The sequence below is a fragment of the Marmota flaviventris genome, chromosome 9, assembly GCF_047511675.1.
Source record: "Marmota flaviventris isolate mMarFla1 chromosome 9, mMarFla1.hap1, whole genome shotgun sequence".
NCBI lineage: Eukaryota > Metazoa > Chordata > Mammalia > Rodentia > Sciuridae > Marmota > Marmota flaviventris.
The window spans coordinates 62,537,029-62,557,279 of NC_092506.1; the positions used below are offsets into that span (position 1 = coordinate 62,537,029).

At 35.1% G+C, this 20,251-nt stretch overlaps 1 protein-coding gene across 1 annotated transcript in view; it reads left to right on the top strand.

The window, feature by feature from the left end:
• Nucleotides 1-20,251, top strand: part of Ppme1 (protein phosphatase methylesterase 1) — a 62,240-nt gene that overhangs the window by 33,699 nt on the left and 8,290 nt on the right. Inside the window, exons 4-9 of the mRNA XM_027942493.2 lie at nucleotides 6,461-6,518; nucleotides 6,972-7,023; nucleotides 8,806-8,960; nucleotides 9,480-9,570; nucleotides 14,160-14,225; nucleotides 17,407-17,530. Of these exons, the coding sequence (XP_027798294.1) occupies nucleotides 6,461-6,518; nucleotides 6,972-7,023; nucleotides 8,806-8,960; nucleotides 9,480-9,570; nucleotides 14,160-14,225; nucleotides 17,407-17,530 (546 nt within the window). The remainder of the gene's footprint in view (nucleotides 1-6,460; nucleotides 6,519-6,971; nucleotides 7,024-8,805; nucleotides 8,961-9,479; nucleotides 9,571-14,159; nucleotides 14,226-17,406; nucleotides 17,531-20,251) is intronic.

Here is a 20,251-nt window from a genome sequence, read left to right on the forward strand (position 1 = left end):
ATAGGAAAGATGTAGGGCAGAGACTATAGGAACAAAATTGTGATAACACATAAGGCAAAACTTCTAAAGATTAGAACTGTTTCAAAATAACTAAGACAGGAAAAATGAGCATCACACTATAGAATTTAATTATGACTATATTCTTCAAAGTTCCACCTTATTCATTACTGTAAAAAACTCCCTGGACCTGAGTAGAACTTTTCTTCCACCTAAATGTTTTGTGGCTTTTGACGGGGAACAAAACCCATCATTCACAGAAGTCTTGTCATCTATCAAGAGAAAGTATTGCTGCTGGGGATGTAGCTTAGTAACAGTGCTTGCCTTGCAAGCCCTGGGTTCAATCCCCAGCACCAGAGGGAAAAAAGAAGGCATTTTTATTTTGGCTTTAGTAATAGAATAAAAATATGGTTTTATTTTAGTAAATAAAACCATAAAGCACTTGGAAAACCTTTATTATCAGTTTTGTGTTAATTATTGAAGGGTTGTAGTTAACAAAGGAAAATTATGCTGTTTTAAAAGATAGGCTTAGATTTCTAGAAAATTAATTATTTAAGCCTTTCATGTTCTCATTATTTCCAATTGATTAGTTATTGTAGTTGCTGCTGTAGTAATCACGTTTATCATATATAATGGGCAATATGTATGGCTTCTATCACCCTCTTCCATCAGCAAATACTGATATAACAGACTGGCCTAATTGCTGGGGAGAATCCAGAACTGAGTGAGAAGAGAACAGTAGTGGGAGCTTAGTTAGCAGCACATGCAGCCTCAGCAGGTTACATTTTGCCAACCTCCAGGTGTTTTCAGTTTTGGTGCTAGGATCAACCAAGTGTGGACTGATTGGAACCAATAATTGAATATAAAGTATCTTCTGATTACTGTTTCTTCTTCCAGTTAATTCATTTTTGGAAAATATTTACTGTGTATATCCTGTTCCAAGCTTGGTGATGAATTACTACTAACTCTCATCAAAAAATGAGAGTTCAGGGCTGGGATTGTGGTTCAGCAGTAGAACACTTACCTAGCACATGAGAGACCCTGGGTTCAATCCTCAGCACCACATATAAATAATAAAATAAAGGTACTGTGTCCAACTACAACGAAAAAAATAAATATTAAAAAAATGAGAGTTCACTCTCTAATAAGGTCAGTTCACTCTCTAATAAGTTCACTCTCTAATAAGGTCAAATACTGTGTACCAAGCATCACACTAGATGCTATAGACAGAGAATTAAACACATATACTATGCTACTGTTCTTAAAATGTTTAGTGAGAAGGTAGGAAAAATGGAGATAGCTCATGTGTATAAATAATACAGCAAATATATTGAGAAACTTTTTTCCTCAAACAGATTGGGTTTGGGGTTTTGAATCTCAAAGCAGCTTAATCTAAGTATTGGTTTCTTAAGATAAAATGAGTATAACACCACCTAGCTAATAGGGTGGTCGTGAGAATTAAAAACATGTGAAGCTGGGTGCAGTAGTGCACACATGTAATCCCTGCGGTTCAGGAGATTAAAACAGGAGGATCACGAGTTCAAAGTCAGCCTCAGCAAAAGCGAAGTGTTAAATACAACATAGGGCTAGGGATGTAGCTTAGTGGTCTAGTGCCTCTGAGTTCAATCCCTGGTACCCAAACAAATAAATATGTAAGGGTCCTTGGTAACTTGCTTGACTCATAAGCACTCGCTGAGTTAACAGCATCTATGTACATGATATGAAAGTAACAGAGGAGGGAATGATTAATTTGTGATGCACGAGAAGACTACAAGGAAAAATTTATGAGAGAGAGGACATCTGGATTGCATTTAAGACCAAATAGAAGTTGGATTAGTGGGGAATGCATTCCTAGGAAAGATAAACAAAATGGTAGTGGAGAGTGTTAACAGTGAAGTATGTTTAGGGAAGGCTAAATAGCTTTGTTGTAGTTTGGGAACAAGGAAAGAGGTGACTAGACAGATCCTGGGCAAAATTATAGGAGGGTCTTGTATACCTAGTGAGGGAATTGCACCTTAGTTACCCTTTAGTTCAGGGTAATAGTAGAGAAAGCTATTTTTAAACAACATTCTCCCTCCCACATCCACATTAATATAATTTAGGCATATCAAAATTAGGGAGGGAATATAGAAAGTATGTTTTGCTTAAAGCAAATCCATAACTTAAAGTTCTGGGAAGTTGTACTTTTTTTCTCTCTCTCTTATATTAGAAATTGAACCCAGAGGCACTGTACTACTTTTTTACTGCTTTACTTTCCCCTGAACTACATCCCCAGCCTTTTTTGGTTTGGTTTGGTTTTTAATTTGAGACATGGTCTTGCTAAGTTGCCTAAGGTCTCACCAAATTGTTGAGGCTAGGTTTGAACTTGTATCCTCCTGCCATAATTTCCAAGTTGCTGAGAATTTTGATATACACCTATGTAACTCTAATTGCGTAGCACTGTTTTAGGTAATGGGAAGCACTCCAAAACATAAAAGGAAAACACTCCAAAACACAGGCATAGGCAGTGACTTTCTCAGTAGGACTCCTAAAGCTCAGGAATTAATAAATGGGATGGCATCAAACTACAAAGCTATACAGGAAAGGAGGAAGCAGCATGAAGAAAAAACCTACAGAATGGGAGAAAATCTTTGCCAGGTACTCTTCCAACAGAGGATTAATATCCAGAATATATAAAGAACTCCAAAAACTCAACACCAAAAAAAACCCCACAATGTTCTATTCAATAAATGGAAAAGTAACCTAAGTAGACATTTCTTAAAAGAAGTATAGATGGTTGACAATTATATGAAAAAAATAGTCAACATCTTTACTCATTAGGGAAATGCACTGAGATTCCTTCTCACTCTAGTCAGAAGTCATCAAGGATACAATAAAAATAAATGCTGAAAAGGAAAGGGCAACACTTATACAACACTGGGCCAGGTATTGTGGTACACGCCTATAATCCCAGTGATTTGAAGCAGAAAGAGCCCAAGTTCCAAACCTCTGCAATTTAGCAAGACACTGTCTCAAAAAATAAATGAACTGTGATTATAGCTTGGTGGTAAAGTGCCCTGGATTAGTGTGGCATTTGGGAGAAAAGAGTAAAGAAATAAGTCTCTGGATAAAAAGAAATTTAATATATAATGAAAAGAACAATCCATATGAATTAAAGGACTGAATTGGGAATCAACCACAAAATTATTCATGTATCTTAGCACAGGTTTTCTTAAACTTGGCCAAAAGAAGTAAAAGCCATAAAGGAAAAATTTATTAATTTGACTTTGCCAATACCAAAAAAAAAAAAAAAAACCAACTTCTGTTAAAAAGCACAAGCTGTGGGCTGGATTTAAAATGCATTCAACATGAAAAAACAAGCTAAGGATTAATATTTTCATTATTTTTAAAAGGGGGAGGGGACTAAAAGCAGTAAAAAATAAAAACAATCCAGTAGGAAAGTGGGCAACAGATAAGAAGTGAGTTCACAAAGTGGACATATAAAAGAATACTACTTTTCAGTTATGAAATTGGTTTGAAGATAGCACATGTTTGTGAGGATACTTATTTCTCCACATCTTCACCAATACTAGATATACCTCTCAGAACCTTACTTGTCAGCTACAAAAATTGTACAGATATTTTCCCAGTCTGACTTCTCAGGAAGATAATTTGAAATTATCTGAGATAATTTGGTAAGATATCAAAGTGACCCAGAAGCATGATATAACTATCCAGATTGCTTCTCCAATCTTGACTCTTTGTATTAATTAGAATTACTTGGGAGCTCTAAAATTTATAGATAATCTTTTTTTTTTTTTTTTTTTTTAAGAGAGAAAGAGAGAGAGAGAGAGAGAATTTTAATATTTATTTTTTAGTTATCGGCGGACACAACATCTTTGTTTTGTATGTGGTGCTGAGGATCGAACCCGGGCCGCACGCATGCCAGGCGAGCGCGCTACCGCTTGAGCCACATCCCAGCCCCTATAGATAATCTTATAGATGACCTTGGCCCCTCCCCTACTTGACTAAATCAGAATTTCTAGTGGGTTAGTGGCTGGGCAGTAGAATTTTCTCAAACTCCTTAGGTGATTCTGCTATATAGGCAGGGTTGAAGACCATCTAGAGTCAGATCGCCTAGATTTGAATCTTAAATCTATCATTTATTAGCTCTTGGCCCTGGGTATTCACCTAGAGATGATGAAAATTGTGTCTAGGTATTAAAAGATGTGTGGAAGAAAGTTTGATAATTTATTTGAAGCATTTATATTGGTGACTGCCATATAGTAAGTATTAGCTGTTTCTGCTGTTATTACGATTGCTCACACCACAAAGTCTAGTAAGAAAATGGATTAGTCTAGTTCTTAAATTGGTGCTTTTCACTCATTCCGTAAGTAGCAAAGTTGTACTATTTGAGATGATCTGAAGTAATTATCATAGACATGCTGTGACACTTTTTCCTTATCCATAAAGTATGTGTTACTCTGAATTTACTTGGCTAATTTATTTTTTCTTGTCTTCCTCTGCCCTACTAGAATGTAAACATCATGAGGGGCCTTGCCTCTTTTTCATTACTATAACCCAGTTGATGCCAAAGTCATAGATGTCATTTAGAAAGATTTATTAAACATGTAAATGAAAAATTTTTTAATATTCTCGTCAGTATCTTCTGATGGCACATATGATTGTAAATCATTGCTTTCAAACTAAAAGTTGAAAGTGATAGTTACTGGCTTAAAATGTGTATTTGTTTTATAAATCTAGTTCTAACTTAATGTGGAGCAATCAAGCAAATTTGACACTAACTTTGCACCTAAACATTATGTCTAAAATTATGAATTTGTGTTTGTCATTGAAGGTTTAACTATGACAGTAATGCATTAAATAACTCTGATAGGCAGGCCTGGTGGTACATGCCTGAAATCCCAATGACTTGGGAGACTGAGGCAGAAGGATTGCAAGTTTGAGTCCATTCTTGGCAACTTAGTGAGACCCTGTCTCAAAAAATAAAAAGGGCTGTGGATGTAACTCAGTGCTAAAGCACCCCTGGGTTCAATCTCCAGTACCAAAAATACTGAAACAAAACCAAAAACAACAACAACAAGAAACAAAAAACTCAGTTTTTCAGAACAAACATAAAAATATAGTAGAATTTCAGTACATTGTTTTTGCCTTTAAAGGTGTTCATTGGTTGGGAGAAACAAAAAATAGAAAACAGTGATTTTCTAAGTAATATTTAATTGTAATTTTAAGAATCTGACTTGTTTTGTGATATATTTTGACTTTTATTTTGGTAACTTACCTTTATTCTAGTTCTGTTTTTACTCCTAGCTTGCTAAGTTACTCTGGACAAATAATATCCTTTCTTTTGGCCTCAGTAAAATTTTAGGTTAGATTAGGTAGTTCCCCTATTTTATTCTTTTTTTTTTTTTTTTTTTAATGAGGTGCTGGGGCTGAGGTTGTGGCTCAGTGGTAGAGTGCTTGCCTAGCATGCATGTGGCACTGGGTTCGATCCTCAGCACCACATAAAAGTAAAATAAAGATATTGTATCCACCTAAAAAACTAAAAAATAAATAAAAATGTGCTGAGGATCGAACCCAGCGCCTCACACATACTAGGCAAGCGCTTTACCATGAGCTGCAACCCCAGACCTCCTATTTTATTTATTTATTTATTTATTAATATTTATTCTCTAATTTTAGGTGGACACAACATCTTTATTTTATATTTATGTGGTGCTGAGGATCGAACCCAGTGCCTCATGCATGCTAGGCGAGTGCTCTACCACTTAGCCACACTCAGCCCCTCCTATTTTATTCTTAAAGTTAAAAATATCAGTGACATTTTTTAACTTTAAGTGACATTTTTAACATCTAGTTCACTTGAAGAAGATGATCCCCAGTTGTTTTAGGTTTCTTTAAATCTCTAAAACTGTACCTCTCTCATGGTATTTCTTCCTCAATACATTTTTATTTAACCTGTAGCACAAGCTTGTACTGCTGTCATCTCTCTCAGGTGAATTTTTGGTAGATTTCATGACTGATTTCAGGGTCATACATGATTTAAGTGTCATGTTTGCGTAATATCCTGAGCCAAGATATAAACTGATTCACACAGTCTGTATCTAAGGGATTCTCTATCCAGAGTAAGAAAAAGATATATATCCAAGGAATATGAATGAAACTCATAGATAATAGCAGAGCTAAGAGGGTCATTGCCTAAAGTGCTTACACTGTATTTCAGTAAAGAAGAGTTAAGGTTTAAAGAGGAATTTAGGTGGAAAAGCCGTATTTGAAGTTGAGACAACCAGAGTGTATTCTAAAAAAGCAGTGAATCATTTATTTTACTTAAAAGTAGAAAGTTTACTGCTGATTTTTTGGTTTCTTTGAATTCTAATGGCAGTTTATTTAATATAGTTATCATTGGTATCTAGGCAAATTTTCTGTCCCATCTGTATCTTACTGCTTTTTGTTTTTCTCCTAGGCAGCGATCATTAGTAGAGTTCAGTGTAGGATTGTGGCTTTGGATCTGCGAAGTCACGGTGAGTGAAGTTCTTAATTGATTTCAATGACACAGTTACCAAGCCTCTTCAAAAAAACTTAATGTGGCCATAAAATAACCCGGTGTATTCCTTGTGGACATATGGGGAATAGTCCTACCTTCCAGCTAGGCTTTTGTAATTATCTTCTTTAGAGTGGCTAACCATAAAGATTTGTCTGTAAGTTAAAGAATTGTTGCTAAATTCATCATATAAAATCCCCATTTTATTGTCAAATTCAAGAAATTTTTTTAAAAATTTTTAAGTTATAGACACAATACCTTTATTTGGTTTGTTTATTTTTTTAATGTGGTGCTGAGCATTGAACCCTGCCTCATGTATGCTAGTCAAGCATTCTACTACTGAGCTGCAACCCCAGCCTAAGATATTTTAAAAAGGAATATTGTTGCTTTTATAATTTCATCCTTGGGAACTTTTAAAATATTTTCTTTTTAGGTGAAACAAAAGTCAAGAATTCTGAAGACTTGTCAGCAGAAACAATGGCTAAGTAAGTAACTGAATATTGCTTGTTTATTATGATTATAAATAATAATGTCACGTTATCATTTTGCTGATGAGATTGCTGGATGATAATTTACACTGAGAAAATTTTACTTCTCTTCTCCCCTGTTTTTGGTTTATATTTACTACATAATTGTGAAAGAAACTTCCATCTTTCTTGGTATATCCAATGTGATGGTCATCATGTAAAACACTTGGAATTTGTTCAAGGTTAGTTTGTGTTAGCTTTTGAAAAGTTTTCTTCTGCTGATGGAGTTGCATAGAATCTGGATATCTATGTGGGACAGATTGGAAAAATAGTTGAATGCAAGAGGTGTTGAGTATGTTAAGGTCTACATTATTTGTCTGGTTTCATAGATGAGAGCAGGGTATTAAAGAATAACTGAAGATACTCTGGGCCTCAATGAATGAACAATGAATGTAGTATTTACAGTGGCTCTCAAATGTGCTCACTCATCAGAATCATCAGAGAAGTTATTAAAAATACAGATGAGGAGCCGGGTGCAGTGGCGCATGCCTGTAATCCCAGTGGGTTGGGAGGCTGAGATGGGAGGAACAAGAATTCAAAGCCAGCCCCAGTAATTTAGCGAGGCTGGTAAATATGTCCTCAGTTCTATCATTTATAAAATAGTAATAAAGACCTTTCAGACAGAGCTATTAAACAATTATATTAGAGAATATTATAAGAAAGTTCTTAGCACATAGTAGGCACCTGTCTCAGCCATTTTCTGTTGCTGAATACCACAGATGAGAAATTTATAAAGAATAGAAGTTTATTTAGCTCATAGTTTTAGAGGCTGGGAAGTCCAAGAGTATGGTGCTAGCACCTCATGAAGGCCTTCTTGCAAAATAACTTGTGGAGGGCATCACTTGGTGATGCAAGGGAGCTAGAGAGATTTTTCACAGTACCACTCCTGTGATAACCCAGTATCCAGAATTCTCTATCCACTTTGAAAAGTCCTACCTCTAAACAGTTTAGCTATTAACATGAATTTGAGGGAGACATTCAAACCATAGCCATTCTAAATAAATATTAGTTCTTTTTTCTTCCCTTCATATCATTTTGTCTTCCAGCGAGTTTTGTGTATGGTATAGAAGCAGCCTGATATCAAAGAAGCTTGGACTTTCTCAACTTCATTATCTCCTTTGATGGTTGCCTAAACTACTTTGTAGGAAATTGCATAATAATTTACATTTGTATAGCAGTGTACTCTTTCAGAGTAGTTTATATTTACTTTGCAGTCAATTAACTTTGCAATAAACATTATTCTTAACCTTCACTTTATAAATGTTGAAATTCACTGTTGGAGAAGTTAATAAACTAATCCAGGATCACACAATAAAACATAAATTGAGGCTGGCATTCATCTTGTAAATCCAAATTTTATTACATTATAGTTGAGAAAACTGAGGCATAGAATAGTTAAATTATTTGTCCAGAGCTTTAAGCTTAGGTTCAAAACAAAGGCATTATATTTATGTAATTGCGCTAAGTGTATGGAACAGTAAAAGTGTGATGTAAAAAAGAAAAATTAGAAAATTTGGGTTCTTAGTCTTTAACTTGGTATTTATTAGGAGAGCTACATATGTGGCTAGCTGCGGAGATACTAGAGGGCATGATTACAGAGGTGTGTTGTAAGATGGCCCTATAAACCTTTGCCATCCCCCAGAACTACTATTTACAGATCAAAGGAAGGATCTGGGAAAGAAAACTAGTTTAATAGTATTGTTAGAGAATATTACCAGCATTTTCCCCCCATCTCTGCAGGGATGTTGGCAATGTGGTTGAAGCCATGTACGGGGACCTCCCTCCTCCAATTATGCTAATTGGACATAGCATGGGCGGTGCTATTGCAGTGCACGCAGCATCGGCTAACCTGGTACCAAGCCTCCTGGGTCTGTGCATGATTGATGTTGTGGAAGGTAAGACCAAATCAGAATTGTTGACTTATAGGAGATATTTCTGATAAATTATTATCTTGTTTTAATTTATTATCAGTTTCATTCATCTTGACATGTCCCACTTGGTCTCTTTTTAAAATTGTATAATCATTTTTCCATATGATTAGAAATTCTTCATTAATATCCTTTTATGGCTAAATCATACTTTAATTGTATGTCATATCCCATAATTTTATTTAACCATTTAAAAAGAAGCTGCCATATCTTTTATGATCCAGACTGAAAAGTCACACTATTGCTTATACACCCTATTCATTGTAGGGGCACTACACAAGGGAGTGATTAACAGTAGGGCTATATTGGAAGCTGGCTATCACATTAGTCTTTGGATTTTCTGAAACTGTATCTTTGTTTTCCCAAGCATTATTGAATTCTGCTGGCACCTGGGGTAGATGTAGAGAGTTGACTCAGTAAGTGTAAATGCTCAGAATAAGTTAAAGGCTGTGGTTAATATTTCTTATATTTTTGTTTAACATCCAGGTACAGCCATGGATGCACTTAATAGCATGCAAAATTTCTTACGTGGTCGTCCTAAAACCTTCAAGTCTTTGGAGACTGCTATTGAATGGAGGTAATTCACAAATATAAGTTGTCTCAATTTTAAGTTTTAAATTGAAGCTTTTCTTTTTTGTCAGCATAAACACTAAGATTAAAGGAAAAAAAGTAATTTTCCAAAGCTTTATTATAATACTATGTGAGAAATTAAATTATTTAAAGAGCAGAATTAAAAAAAAAAAAACTTTAAATGTTTCAGAATTGGCTAAGTCATTTCAAAACCTATCCTTTTCCAATAAATTGTGATATTTCCTAAGGTCTTAGTGATTGTAGATCATCTGCTTTATAGCCACTTCTGCCTCTAAGGTGAGAACTTGGACTAGATGTACTCTAAGTCCTCTTCTATCTCTGATACTCCATGGTTCTAGATTCACATTCTGTGTTTCAGGTAAAATGAAAATGATAGAGAAATAGAGGATGGGTGTAAGTTCCATTCTCAAGAATGTGTTTGAGTTTTAGGTGAATAGTTCTTATAAAAAATGCTGACAAAATTGGCTGTGGCTTCTGCTTAAGAAAAGACTGTTCAGTAATAAATTCATTCCTTCAATCACTTTTATTAAATATATATCACTTTTTATATAAATATTTATATTTATTTTATGCTAAAGGATGAAGATTCAGAGATGACTGAAACATATCCTTCCCTCAAGGAGATAAGCCTTGGAATAGAATATCTTCCACATCCTAACTTCCTACCTAATTCTTCAAAATCTATCTATAGTTTCTTCTCCAGAACATTTTCTCTTAATCCTCCATATCATGAGATAACACTCTCAGCAAAATTGCTAAAGTCCTTTGAGTTTATTATTATATAGCACTATTTACTCTTAGTCTTCCAGTCTTCCTTTGAGAGATATGCTCATATATTGTTATTTTCATTATTGCCGGTCTCAGTGCCTTTCCCACATCATAAGGGTAGAAGCTGTTCTCTATTTCTTTTGTACTTTTACACAGCATATAGCATACTGCTGTTTGCCCTAGAAGACAGAACATGTCTATTAACTGAATCAGAGATATCAATTGGAAACTTAGACACAATGTAGTATATGTATCCTAGAGAGTTTTCCTAGGACATAGGGTCTCATGCTAGAATATGACTTGCCAGAATGATGTTTGTATTTGCTTAGGTTGCTTTTACCATTCCTTGTTCAATATCATAACACAAGATTTAAGATCTCTCAGAAACACCAAAGAGAATGAGAATGAGAATGCAACTGCTGCCAGACATGTACCTCAGGTGCCCTGCCTGCTTCCTTAGTAATAACTAGTGAAAAAACTTATCTATAATTTATCCTTTTCCAAAATTTTTAAAATTTATTCAGCAGACATTTTCTCTAGTACATAAGATATGTACCTGTTCAAAGGCCTAAGGATAAATTGGAGTCAGTGTCTTGCATTAAAAACAAAAACAAGGGGCTAGGGTTGTGGCTCAATGGCCAAGCACTTGTCTAGCATATGTGAGGCACTGGGTTAAATTCTCAATACCACATATAAATAAATGAATAAAATAAAGGTCCATCAACATCTAAAAAATATTTTTAAAAAACAAAACCAAGTAAATACATAAATACAACACAATGAAGAAAGCATAGGAGTTATAGAAGGGCACCCATCCAGGGTTGTGATAGGCCCTATCTTAATTCTAGTGCAGCTACAGAATAGAGTAAGATTTCTGTTTGTTAAATGTTAAGGTGTTCTAGATTCTATGTGTCATTGATTTTTAGAACCTATTTTCTGTGTCCAAGAATCATAAAATATTATGAGGTATTTAATATTTTGTTTTGTACCCCACTGGATATCTGAATCAAGTTTATGACTCTTGGCCATTTTCTATTCCAGATTAAAGAAAAAAATTATTGAAATACAGGGTCAACAGTTACTGCTTTTGCTCCTTGGTCTTGCTAATGCGAAGCAGTAGGGTATAATCACTAAGAAGGGGCTTTGAAAAGTCAGACAGTGAGTTGCATCTTGGTTCCACTGCTCTGGCTCTGAGAAAAATAAAATAGGAAAAAGAGCAGGAAATGGGGTGATAATGGAAGTTGATTAGGAAGCTATTGTAGAAATGTAGGAGAGTAATAAACTAGGCAACAGAAGAAATACGATCGTTGCTGAAAGCTCAGTCCTTGTCCCCGATGCCAATCCAATAATGAGGACATGGTTTTGAGGAAAAGGAAAAAGATAGTTTATTGCTGTGCTAGCAAAGAAGAAACACAAGGGGTTCCCATCCCAAAGGCTATGATTCTGTCCATCATCAGGCTTTTATAGAGGTGAATCAGAGAAAATGAGATTAGGGAGGAGAGATCAGCAAGGAGAAGATCAGGGAGGAGAAGTTAGGGAAAAGATGACAGAAGATCAGAGAAAAGGTTAAGGAAAAGAATATCAGGGAGGAAAAGATCAGGGAGAAAAAGATTAGGAAAAAGAAAAAAAATATAAGTTTCAAAGCCACAAGGGATATAGTCAAAGCATCAAATGAACCCCTGATACAGTGTGGTAAGATGTATATTTAGAAGGTTGAACTGAGAAAATCCACCTATGGATTGAATATTGGGAGAAAGAAGATGGCCAGGAGGGAGCTCAAGGAAGAATTATAGCGATTGTTGGATGAACAGTACAGACAGAAGTCAATTGGGTAGAAATAGGGAAAGGGAATTGGTTTTGGATAAACTGAAATGCTTATTAGAAATCTAGGTGGAAATGTTGAGTAGGAAGTTGTATATACTAGTTAGAAGAGGTTGAGCTACAGACAAATTGGGGAATTGTCATCACTAAGATAACATTTAAAGCTGAAAAATCAAATGCAATCACCTAGGAATTTGATGTTGATAAAAGATCAAAGAGTTGATCTTGGGTATTCCCCCAATATTTAGAGGTTAGGAAGAAGATCCAACAAAGGAAACTGGAAAGTCGCAGTTGGTGAGGTATAAAGTAATCAGGAGGGTAGAGCACATGTTTTTAAAAGGAGGGAGAGAGCAACTGAGTCAAATGCTGCTGAGAAATCAAGTAAGATGAGAACCAGGGAATGACCATTGAATTCAGCATGACAGTAGTAACCTTGACTCATATAAAGCTGGGTGTGGTGGCACATGCCTGTAATCCCAGCAACTTGGGAGGTTGGGGCAAAAGGATTGTAAATTTGAGTTCAGCCTCAGCAATTTGGTGAGACTCTGTCGCAAAAAAAAAAAAAGGGCTGAGGATATAGTTAAGTGATAACGGTGTCCAGAGTTCAATCCCCGGTACCAGAAGAAAAAAAAATCTAAATGGAAATATAACAGAAGTATTTGATATATGTATTTCAAATATATATTAATAGACATCAAGACAGTTTATCATTAGAAATGCTGGTGCGTATATTGGTTCAGTTGGTGGTTGAAAGATGAGGTAGTAGTTCTGATTGCTTTTGTTTATCATTAGGTAAGAAATAATATCATTATCTAGGAAGGGGCTTTTAAATCTGCATGATTTTTTTTTTGTGTGTGTTACTGGAAATCAAACCCAGGACCTCACACATGCTAGGCAAGCATTTTACCACCGAGCTACATCTCCCAGCCTCTAACTTACATGATTTTTTAAAAATTTTTTTTTAGTTGTAGATAGACACAACATATTTATTTATTTATTTATTTTTTATGTGTGCTGAGGATCGAACCCAGGGTCTCAATGCTCTACCACTGAGCTACAGCCCCAGCCCTTAAATGATTTTTTAAGCTAAAAATTTTGGAGATGTGTTTTTCTGGTGGCCTGCTTTAAGCAGTGTTTCTAGTTTCCCTGGGGATACACAATCATTTTGCTTTGCCCTTAGGTAAACAAGTAGTAAAAAGACTAATCTATTCAGATAGTCTAAGCTCTATAGCATGGCTGTGTCTTTGTTTTATGCTGTTGTCAAGAATACCAGACTAGACAGTTTATAAACAATGAAAGTTTATTTTTCTCATAGTTTTTGAGGCTAGAAACTCCCCAGATCACAGAGCTTGCATTTGAGGGCCTTATTGCATTCACTGTATGATAGCACAGGGCACCTCATAGTGAGGGAGTTCAAGAGGGAGCCAAACTCACTTTTTTAACAAACCCACCCAACATAAGGATATTAGTCCAATCATGAGGGCTGAGCTCTGTCTAATCATCTCTTAGAGGTCCCACCTTTCAGTTTGTAAGGAACTAGCCCCTGGTATACCAATCCTATTCTGTCCTGTTCCCACTTTGCTGTCCCTTGCTACTCCTTGTATTTGGTTTTCTAAAATCATCTTCCTGCTGACTTTCACATCATGGTATCTTTTTTCATGATATACTTTCTGCCTACAATGCTCTGATCAACTTTTATGTTCTGATTAGCTTCTTCTGTCCTGCACATAGACTTGGCACAAGTACCCCCTTGGTAAATATTTGTAGAACTATAATGACTTTACTTGATTTTTATGACCCAGTTTATAGTTAAGAGAGACAGAGGAGGAGGAATAGTGGTGATTTTCAATAGTGGTGAGCAATATGGGTAACTATAACTTTTTGTTAGATCCCACAGAATCTGCAGAATTACTCATTTGATTCTAGTAATGTGATGAAATCAATACTGAGTAACCTTCTCTCTCCTTTCTCACTTTTGTCTCCTAGTGTGAAGAGTGGCCAAATTCGAAATCTGGAGTCTGCTCGTGTCTCCATGGTTGGCCAAGTCAAACAGTAGGTCTTACTTTTTCCTTTTGGGCTGGTTAGAAGCTGAATTTTGGTGAGGGAGTTATAGATTGCTTTTTTTTATGTTATACTTACTCATCATACTGACATGCCTTCATTATTTTAGGTAATTTTACAGGTGAGCTTATTTGGGCAAGCCTTATGGATACTTTTTCTTTTTTTAAAGAAATCCCAAAGCCAGTTATTATTGTTTATGTAATACTGAATTACGTTAGCAAAACTCTAGGTATTGAAAAGTAAGGCATTCCAGAGAGTTCACATTAAACATTAAGTGTCCACTTTTGACTGACAGCTATGGTTTCATTCTCCTCATAAGCCAGACCTCAGTGTGAGGAAATTATAATATAAAATCTGTGCATAACCAGAGTGAAAGTCAGATTCTAAGGGTGAACTAAAATTATTTAACCCAATTGATCTTTTTTGATAGAGTTACTTGGATCCTGGGAATTGCTGCATAGCCACAAAATAAACTTTAGATGAATTGAGAGAATGTTATCCAACAGAATACATAGGAGTACAAAAGTTAGATGAAAATAATAATGGCATTATTGAGTGGTTACTATTTGCCTGGCACTGTGCAAAGTATTTTATATAAACTGTCTTTATTTTTAAAACCTTGTATTATGGAAAAAATCACAAACATGTTGGAATAATGCCATAAACCCCAATGTACTCACTGCCCATTTTTAAAAAGTTACTAACTTATGACCAGTTTTGTTTCATCTGTGTGCCCATTTATTTCCTTCACATGTAAATATTTTGAGGCAAATTCCAAATACAATTTCCTCTGTAACTGGCTTTTAAAACCTAATCTCAATGATATTATCAAACCTTAAAAAATTTAATATCACCAAAATCTAATCTGAATCATATTTATGATTTGTTTCAAATAATTTTTTAAATTTTACTTTTTATTTATACAGCTTATGGGGTACAACATGATATTTCAATATTTGTATTTTTTTGGAATGCCTGATTCTAAATTAGCATATTTAGCACTTTAAACATTTATTTTTTTGGTGATAGATCATTCAAGGGCTCTCTTTTGAGCTACTGCATTATATACTATCTTGTTGTTAGCTTCAGTTCCTACTATGCATTTCATAATTTTTTTTAAAGTTAAGATTAGTGGGGCTGGGATTGTGGCTTAGAGGTAGTGTGCTCGCCTAGCATGCGTGAGGCACTGGGTTCGATCCTCAGCACCACATAAATATAAAGACATTTTTTTAAAAAGTTAAGATTAGAATCAAATAAAGTAAATACATAACCAGTTAGTTGATAACTTCTCTTAAGTATGTTTTAACCTACAGGTTTCTTTTTTTTTTTTTTTTTTCTTGAAATTTATTTACTGAGGAAACATAGTTGTTTACCCCATAGAATTTTTTACATTAGGAATTTACTAAGCAAATCCTTAAGCTGTAAAAAAATACTGCTTTATAGGTGAGGAAATAGAAGTTCAGAGAGATAAATTAATTTCCCACGACTACACAACTAGTAGATAATAAAGCTAAGATTCAAACTCTTATGTATTTGACTTCAAGGCCTGTAGCATGGATTGGTATGCCTAAAAAGACATTTTCAGTAATAATATCAGACAGATACAATGCAGAGGCTTTAAAGAAGACAGGACACTGCCAGGTTCCATGCTGAAATTTTTTGCCCTAAACCTTCTTATCCACACACAGGCATTGGAAATTCAAAGCACATATTTCTTTGTTACACTATTTTTTTTAAATCACATCTGTACTACTATATTATAGATTTGAAACTCAGCACTCGCAGTTCATTGAAAACCCTCACTTAACAAAATATTTATGAATATACACTTTACTAAAGGTTTGGGAGAATATAAAGAAGTTATCATTCTTAAAAATCTCCACTGACCCTTCAATTTATTCCAGCCTTTTTATTTTCCTTCTTATCTTCTCTCCTTTTCTCCCTTTTTTCAAGGGCAGAAGTAACTTCCTCTATATTATGTAAAGTAGACCTTGATACTGGCCTCTACCCAGGCCCTTGGGATTTTTACTGTTAGCACTTGTCAGTGTATTTTTCCATCAAATTCTCTCGAAAGGGATTAAGTACCAGCTTGCTCATATAATAATAATAATTTTTCTACCTAATTTCATAATATAAAGAGATACTATTTGGTGGGGTAGGAGAGTGGTAACCAGGAATTAAACCCAGCCAGGGGTGCATAACAACTGAGCCACATCCCCAGCCCCCCACCCTCCGCTTTTTTTTTTTAACATTTTATTTTGAGACAGGGTCTCACGAAGTTGCTGAGGTTGGCTGTGAACTCGTGATCCTCCTGCCTCAGCCTCCTGAACCTCTGGAATTACAGGCATGCACCACTGTGCCCTACAACAGATATCATTTTTAAGAGAAAAACACCTATCAATAATTGGTTAGATCAGATGGTCTATTCAGCTGGCCATGGTTGTTCTAATTGCCAGTTTCTTTCAGCCAACTAAAAAGTAGGTCAGGCATGGTGGGGCACGCCTGTAATCCCAATGACTCAGGAGGCTGAGGCAGGAGGATCACAAGTTCAAAGCCACCTCAGCAACTTAGCAAGGCCTTAGCAACAACTTAGTAAGGCCTTAAGCAACTTATTGAGACCCTGTCTCAAAATAAAAACAACAAGGGCTAGGGAGGTAGTTCAATTTTTAAGTACCCCTTGTACCAAAAAATAAAAATAAAAGTAGTATCTTTTACCATTTCATCTGAGTCTTATTCTACTATAAGCAGAGTACGACAAAAAAACACCATGCGTTGGAGTTTGTTGGGGCTGAATTTGCACACCAGCTTAATCCACCCATAAATAATCCTTTCCAGATAATCCTGGACAATTATTATCTCTTCAGGGCTACTTCATATGATTATAATGATAATTGTATAAAAGAACACCAATAAAACTTTTGTCACCATGCCTCAGGAAATGGTTGTTCCTTTTCTATGGGTCTATATTAGTACAAGAGCTGAAAACCAGCCATTGGAGTATAGTTACATATTGGTCATGTTTTTTCACATTTTCACATTCTCCTTCTTCCAAGAGCATTATTAAGTTCTAATTAACATTTGATTATAAAAGGCTGTAAATATGGGTATCTCTGAAACAATTTGTGATAGAAAAGAGATATGTAATAGTAATTTTATTTTTAAAAAAATCTAGGTGTGAAGGAATTACTAGTCCAGAAGGCTCAAAATCTATAGTGGAAGGAATTATAGAAGAAGAAGAAGAAGACGAAGAAGGAAGTGAGTCAGTAAACAAGAGGAAAAAGGAAGATGACATGGAGGTAGGTGAAGGCCTGCTGTCTTAGAAAGATAGGGTAGGGAATGGTTCTAAGTGTGATTACATATTTTAGGGGACAGAGACAACAACGTAAGAGATACTTAGGTTAAATATAAGATAAAAAGCACTGTCAATAGTTTTGACCAGTTGCAATGTAAAACCTTAAAGTATATAATCTCCCCTTAAACAAAACTCCTTTCTCACCAGACTTTCTCATGTCTCCCTCTGTTCCTGTAGTTTCTCATGAGAAAAAGCCCATTTCTTACCTGTCTACTCTAAGCCCATCTAAATTTTACTCAGCTTTCAAGGTCTATCTCCTTGGAAGTGTTTTCTGACCTCCATTTATCAGTCCATTTCTAGTACAGCACCTAAAGTTGATATGACACAACTTAGTATTTCTTGTAGAAATTGTGTTTGTTGAGCCATAGTACAGATTGTCGTAAACCACATTAAAAAATGCAGTGGTCTCCTGCTAGTTATTTCTAGGTTGATGGTCCGTGTTGTTCTCCACTTGTGTAAAAATTGTATAACAAGCAAAAAAAAAGTGTGCATTTTCAGGGCAGAAACTGATGTTCTGCATGAATTTCCCTCAGCATTTATCTCAGGCTTGTGTGAGCAGTAAGTGTTCTGTGAGTACTGGCTAGACAGTTGGTTTGAGGACAGTAATGGAAAGGGGTGCTTTTTTTCTCGGAAATGTCTAGTGACTATGAGCAGCAGACTTTCTGGAATGGATTATAAATATCTTACTAATGACAAGTAATTGGCTTGGTGTAACCACATTCTCCTTTACTTTTGTAGATGCTACTTATTATTAGCAAGGAGAGAACATTTTTTAATGGTATTTTTAATTTAATGAGGATCTTCTTGCCATCCTTAAGATCAGTGATCAGAATAGTACTTGGTATATCTTCAGAGTTTGCAAAAATATAAATAATACATTGTCTATTTGGCCCTCCCAACACCCTGTGAGATCTTTTCTTCCATATTACAGTATAGTAACTGAGGCTCAGAAGTTAAGAGTCTTTCTCAAGGTAACGAAGCAGGTATTTAGTAGATTTGAGACTTAGTATGTTTTCTTACTTCTTACCTTTTATGTGCTAGGCACTATCCTGAATACTTAACATTTGTCAACTCTTAACATTTGTCAACTTATCATTTTAGCTCTGCATTGTAAAAATTATCATCATTTTTGTGTCTCAGGTATAGATACTTTCTTAACAGTATCACATAAAAGTAACAGTAACACATAAAAGTTAGAGTTAAAACACACCAAGATCCTCTGATTTTCAATTCCAACTCATTTTTTGTTTGCAATTTTTTTATAAGAACCATTATATGATTTTATAAACTCCAGCAGTTTTGTTGAGAGGACAAACTGAAGTGCATCAGTTATTATCCATTAGCCATCACTTCCTATTTCTCCCCAACTCTCCTAGCCTTAGGCAATCACTAATCTACTTTCTGTCTTTATAGCTTAACCTATCCTGTACATTAAATATAAATGGAATTATACAACATGTGGTCTTTTGTGGCTGAGTTCTTTTACCTTAGCATAAGGCTTTTAAAGTTCATCATGTTGTAACATGTATCAGTCATTTGTTTCTTTTGTGTCTAAAAAATATTCCATTTTACGGATATGCTACATTTTATCCACTTATCAGTTGATGAACATTTGGATTATTTCCACTTTTTTTTCTATTATGAATAATACTGCTATGAATATTTACTTTGCAACTTTTGTATGGACATAGATTTTTATTTTTCTTGACTACGTATACCTAGGAGTGGATTGCTGGATCATCTGGTAAGTATGGGTAATCTTTTGAGGAACTGTTTTTCAAAGTACTGCAACATTTTACATTCCCACTAGCAGTGTCTGAGGCTTTCAGTTTGTCCATGTCCTTACAACGCTGTTACTATCTCCCTCTTTGATTATAGTCATCCTTGGGGGTATAAAGTGATATCTGGTTGTGATTTTTATTGTATTTCTGTAATAACCATTGATGGTGAGCATTTTTTCATGGCATTAGTGTCCATCTGTCTCTCTTCATTCTTTTGCATATGGATATTTATCTGTTTAGTTACCTCAACACTGTTGAAAAGACTGTCTGTCCTTTTCCCATTGAGTGCTATTGATACTCTTAGCGAAGGTCATTTGAAATCACGTGCGCGTGCGCACACACACACACACACACACACACAGGTTTATTTCTGGGTTCTCTGTTTCCTTGGTCTATTTTTCTTCATGTCAGTATCAAACTTAATAGCTTTGTAATGGTTTGAAATCAGGGAATGTGAGTCCTCCAATTTCATTGTTTTTGTTTGTTAAGAAAATCCTCAAAAAAAAGTTACTGGGCTTTTGATAGGGATTACATCAACTCTATAGGTCACTTTGGGTATGGACATCTTAAACATCCAGTGATTTTTTTTTTTTTTTTCTTTAACATGTTTTGTTATTATTTCATGTTTCCTTTAAAATTTTCATATTGTGGTTAGTGCAGTATCCCAATTATTTATTCCCAGTATATTTCACCTATTTCAGTAATGCAAAAAAGTTTAAAAAAAGGCAATAAAATAGAAACATTTATTTGTTTAGCTAATACTTGATTGTATACCAAGTGCCATCCACTTTCCAACTGTCAAGATAAAACATGTTGACATGTTTTCATATTTGTGTCATATTTCTCTTTTGAATTACTTCTGCAGGAACAGTATCTCATTATCA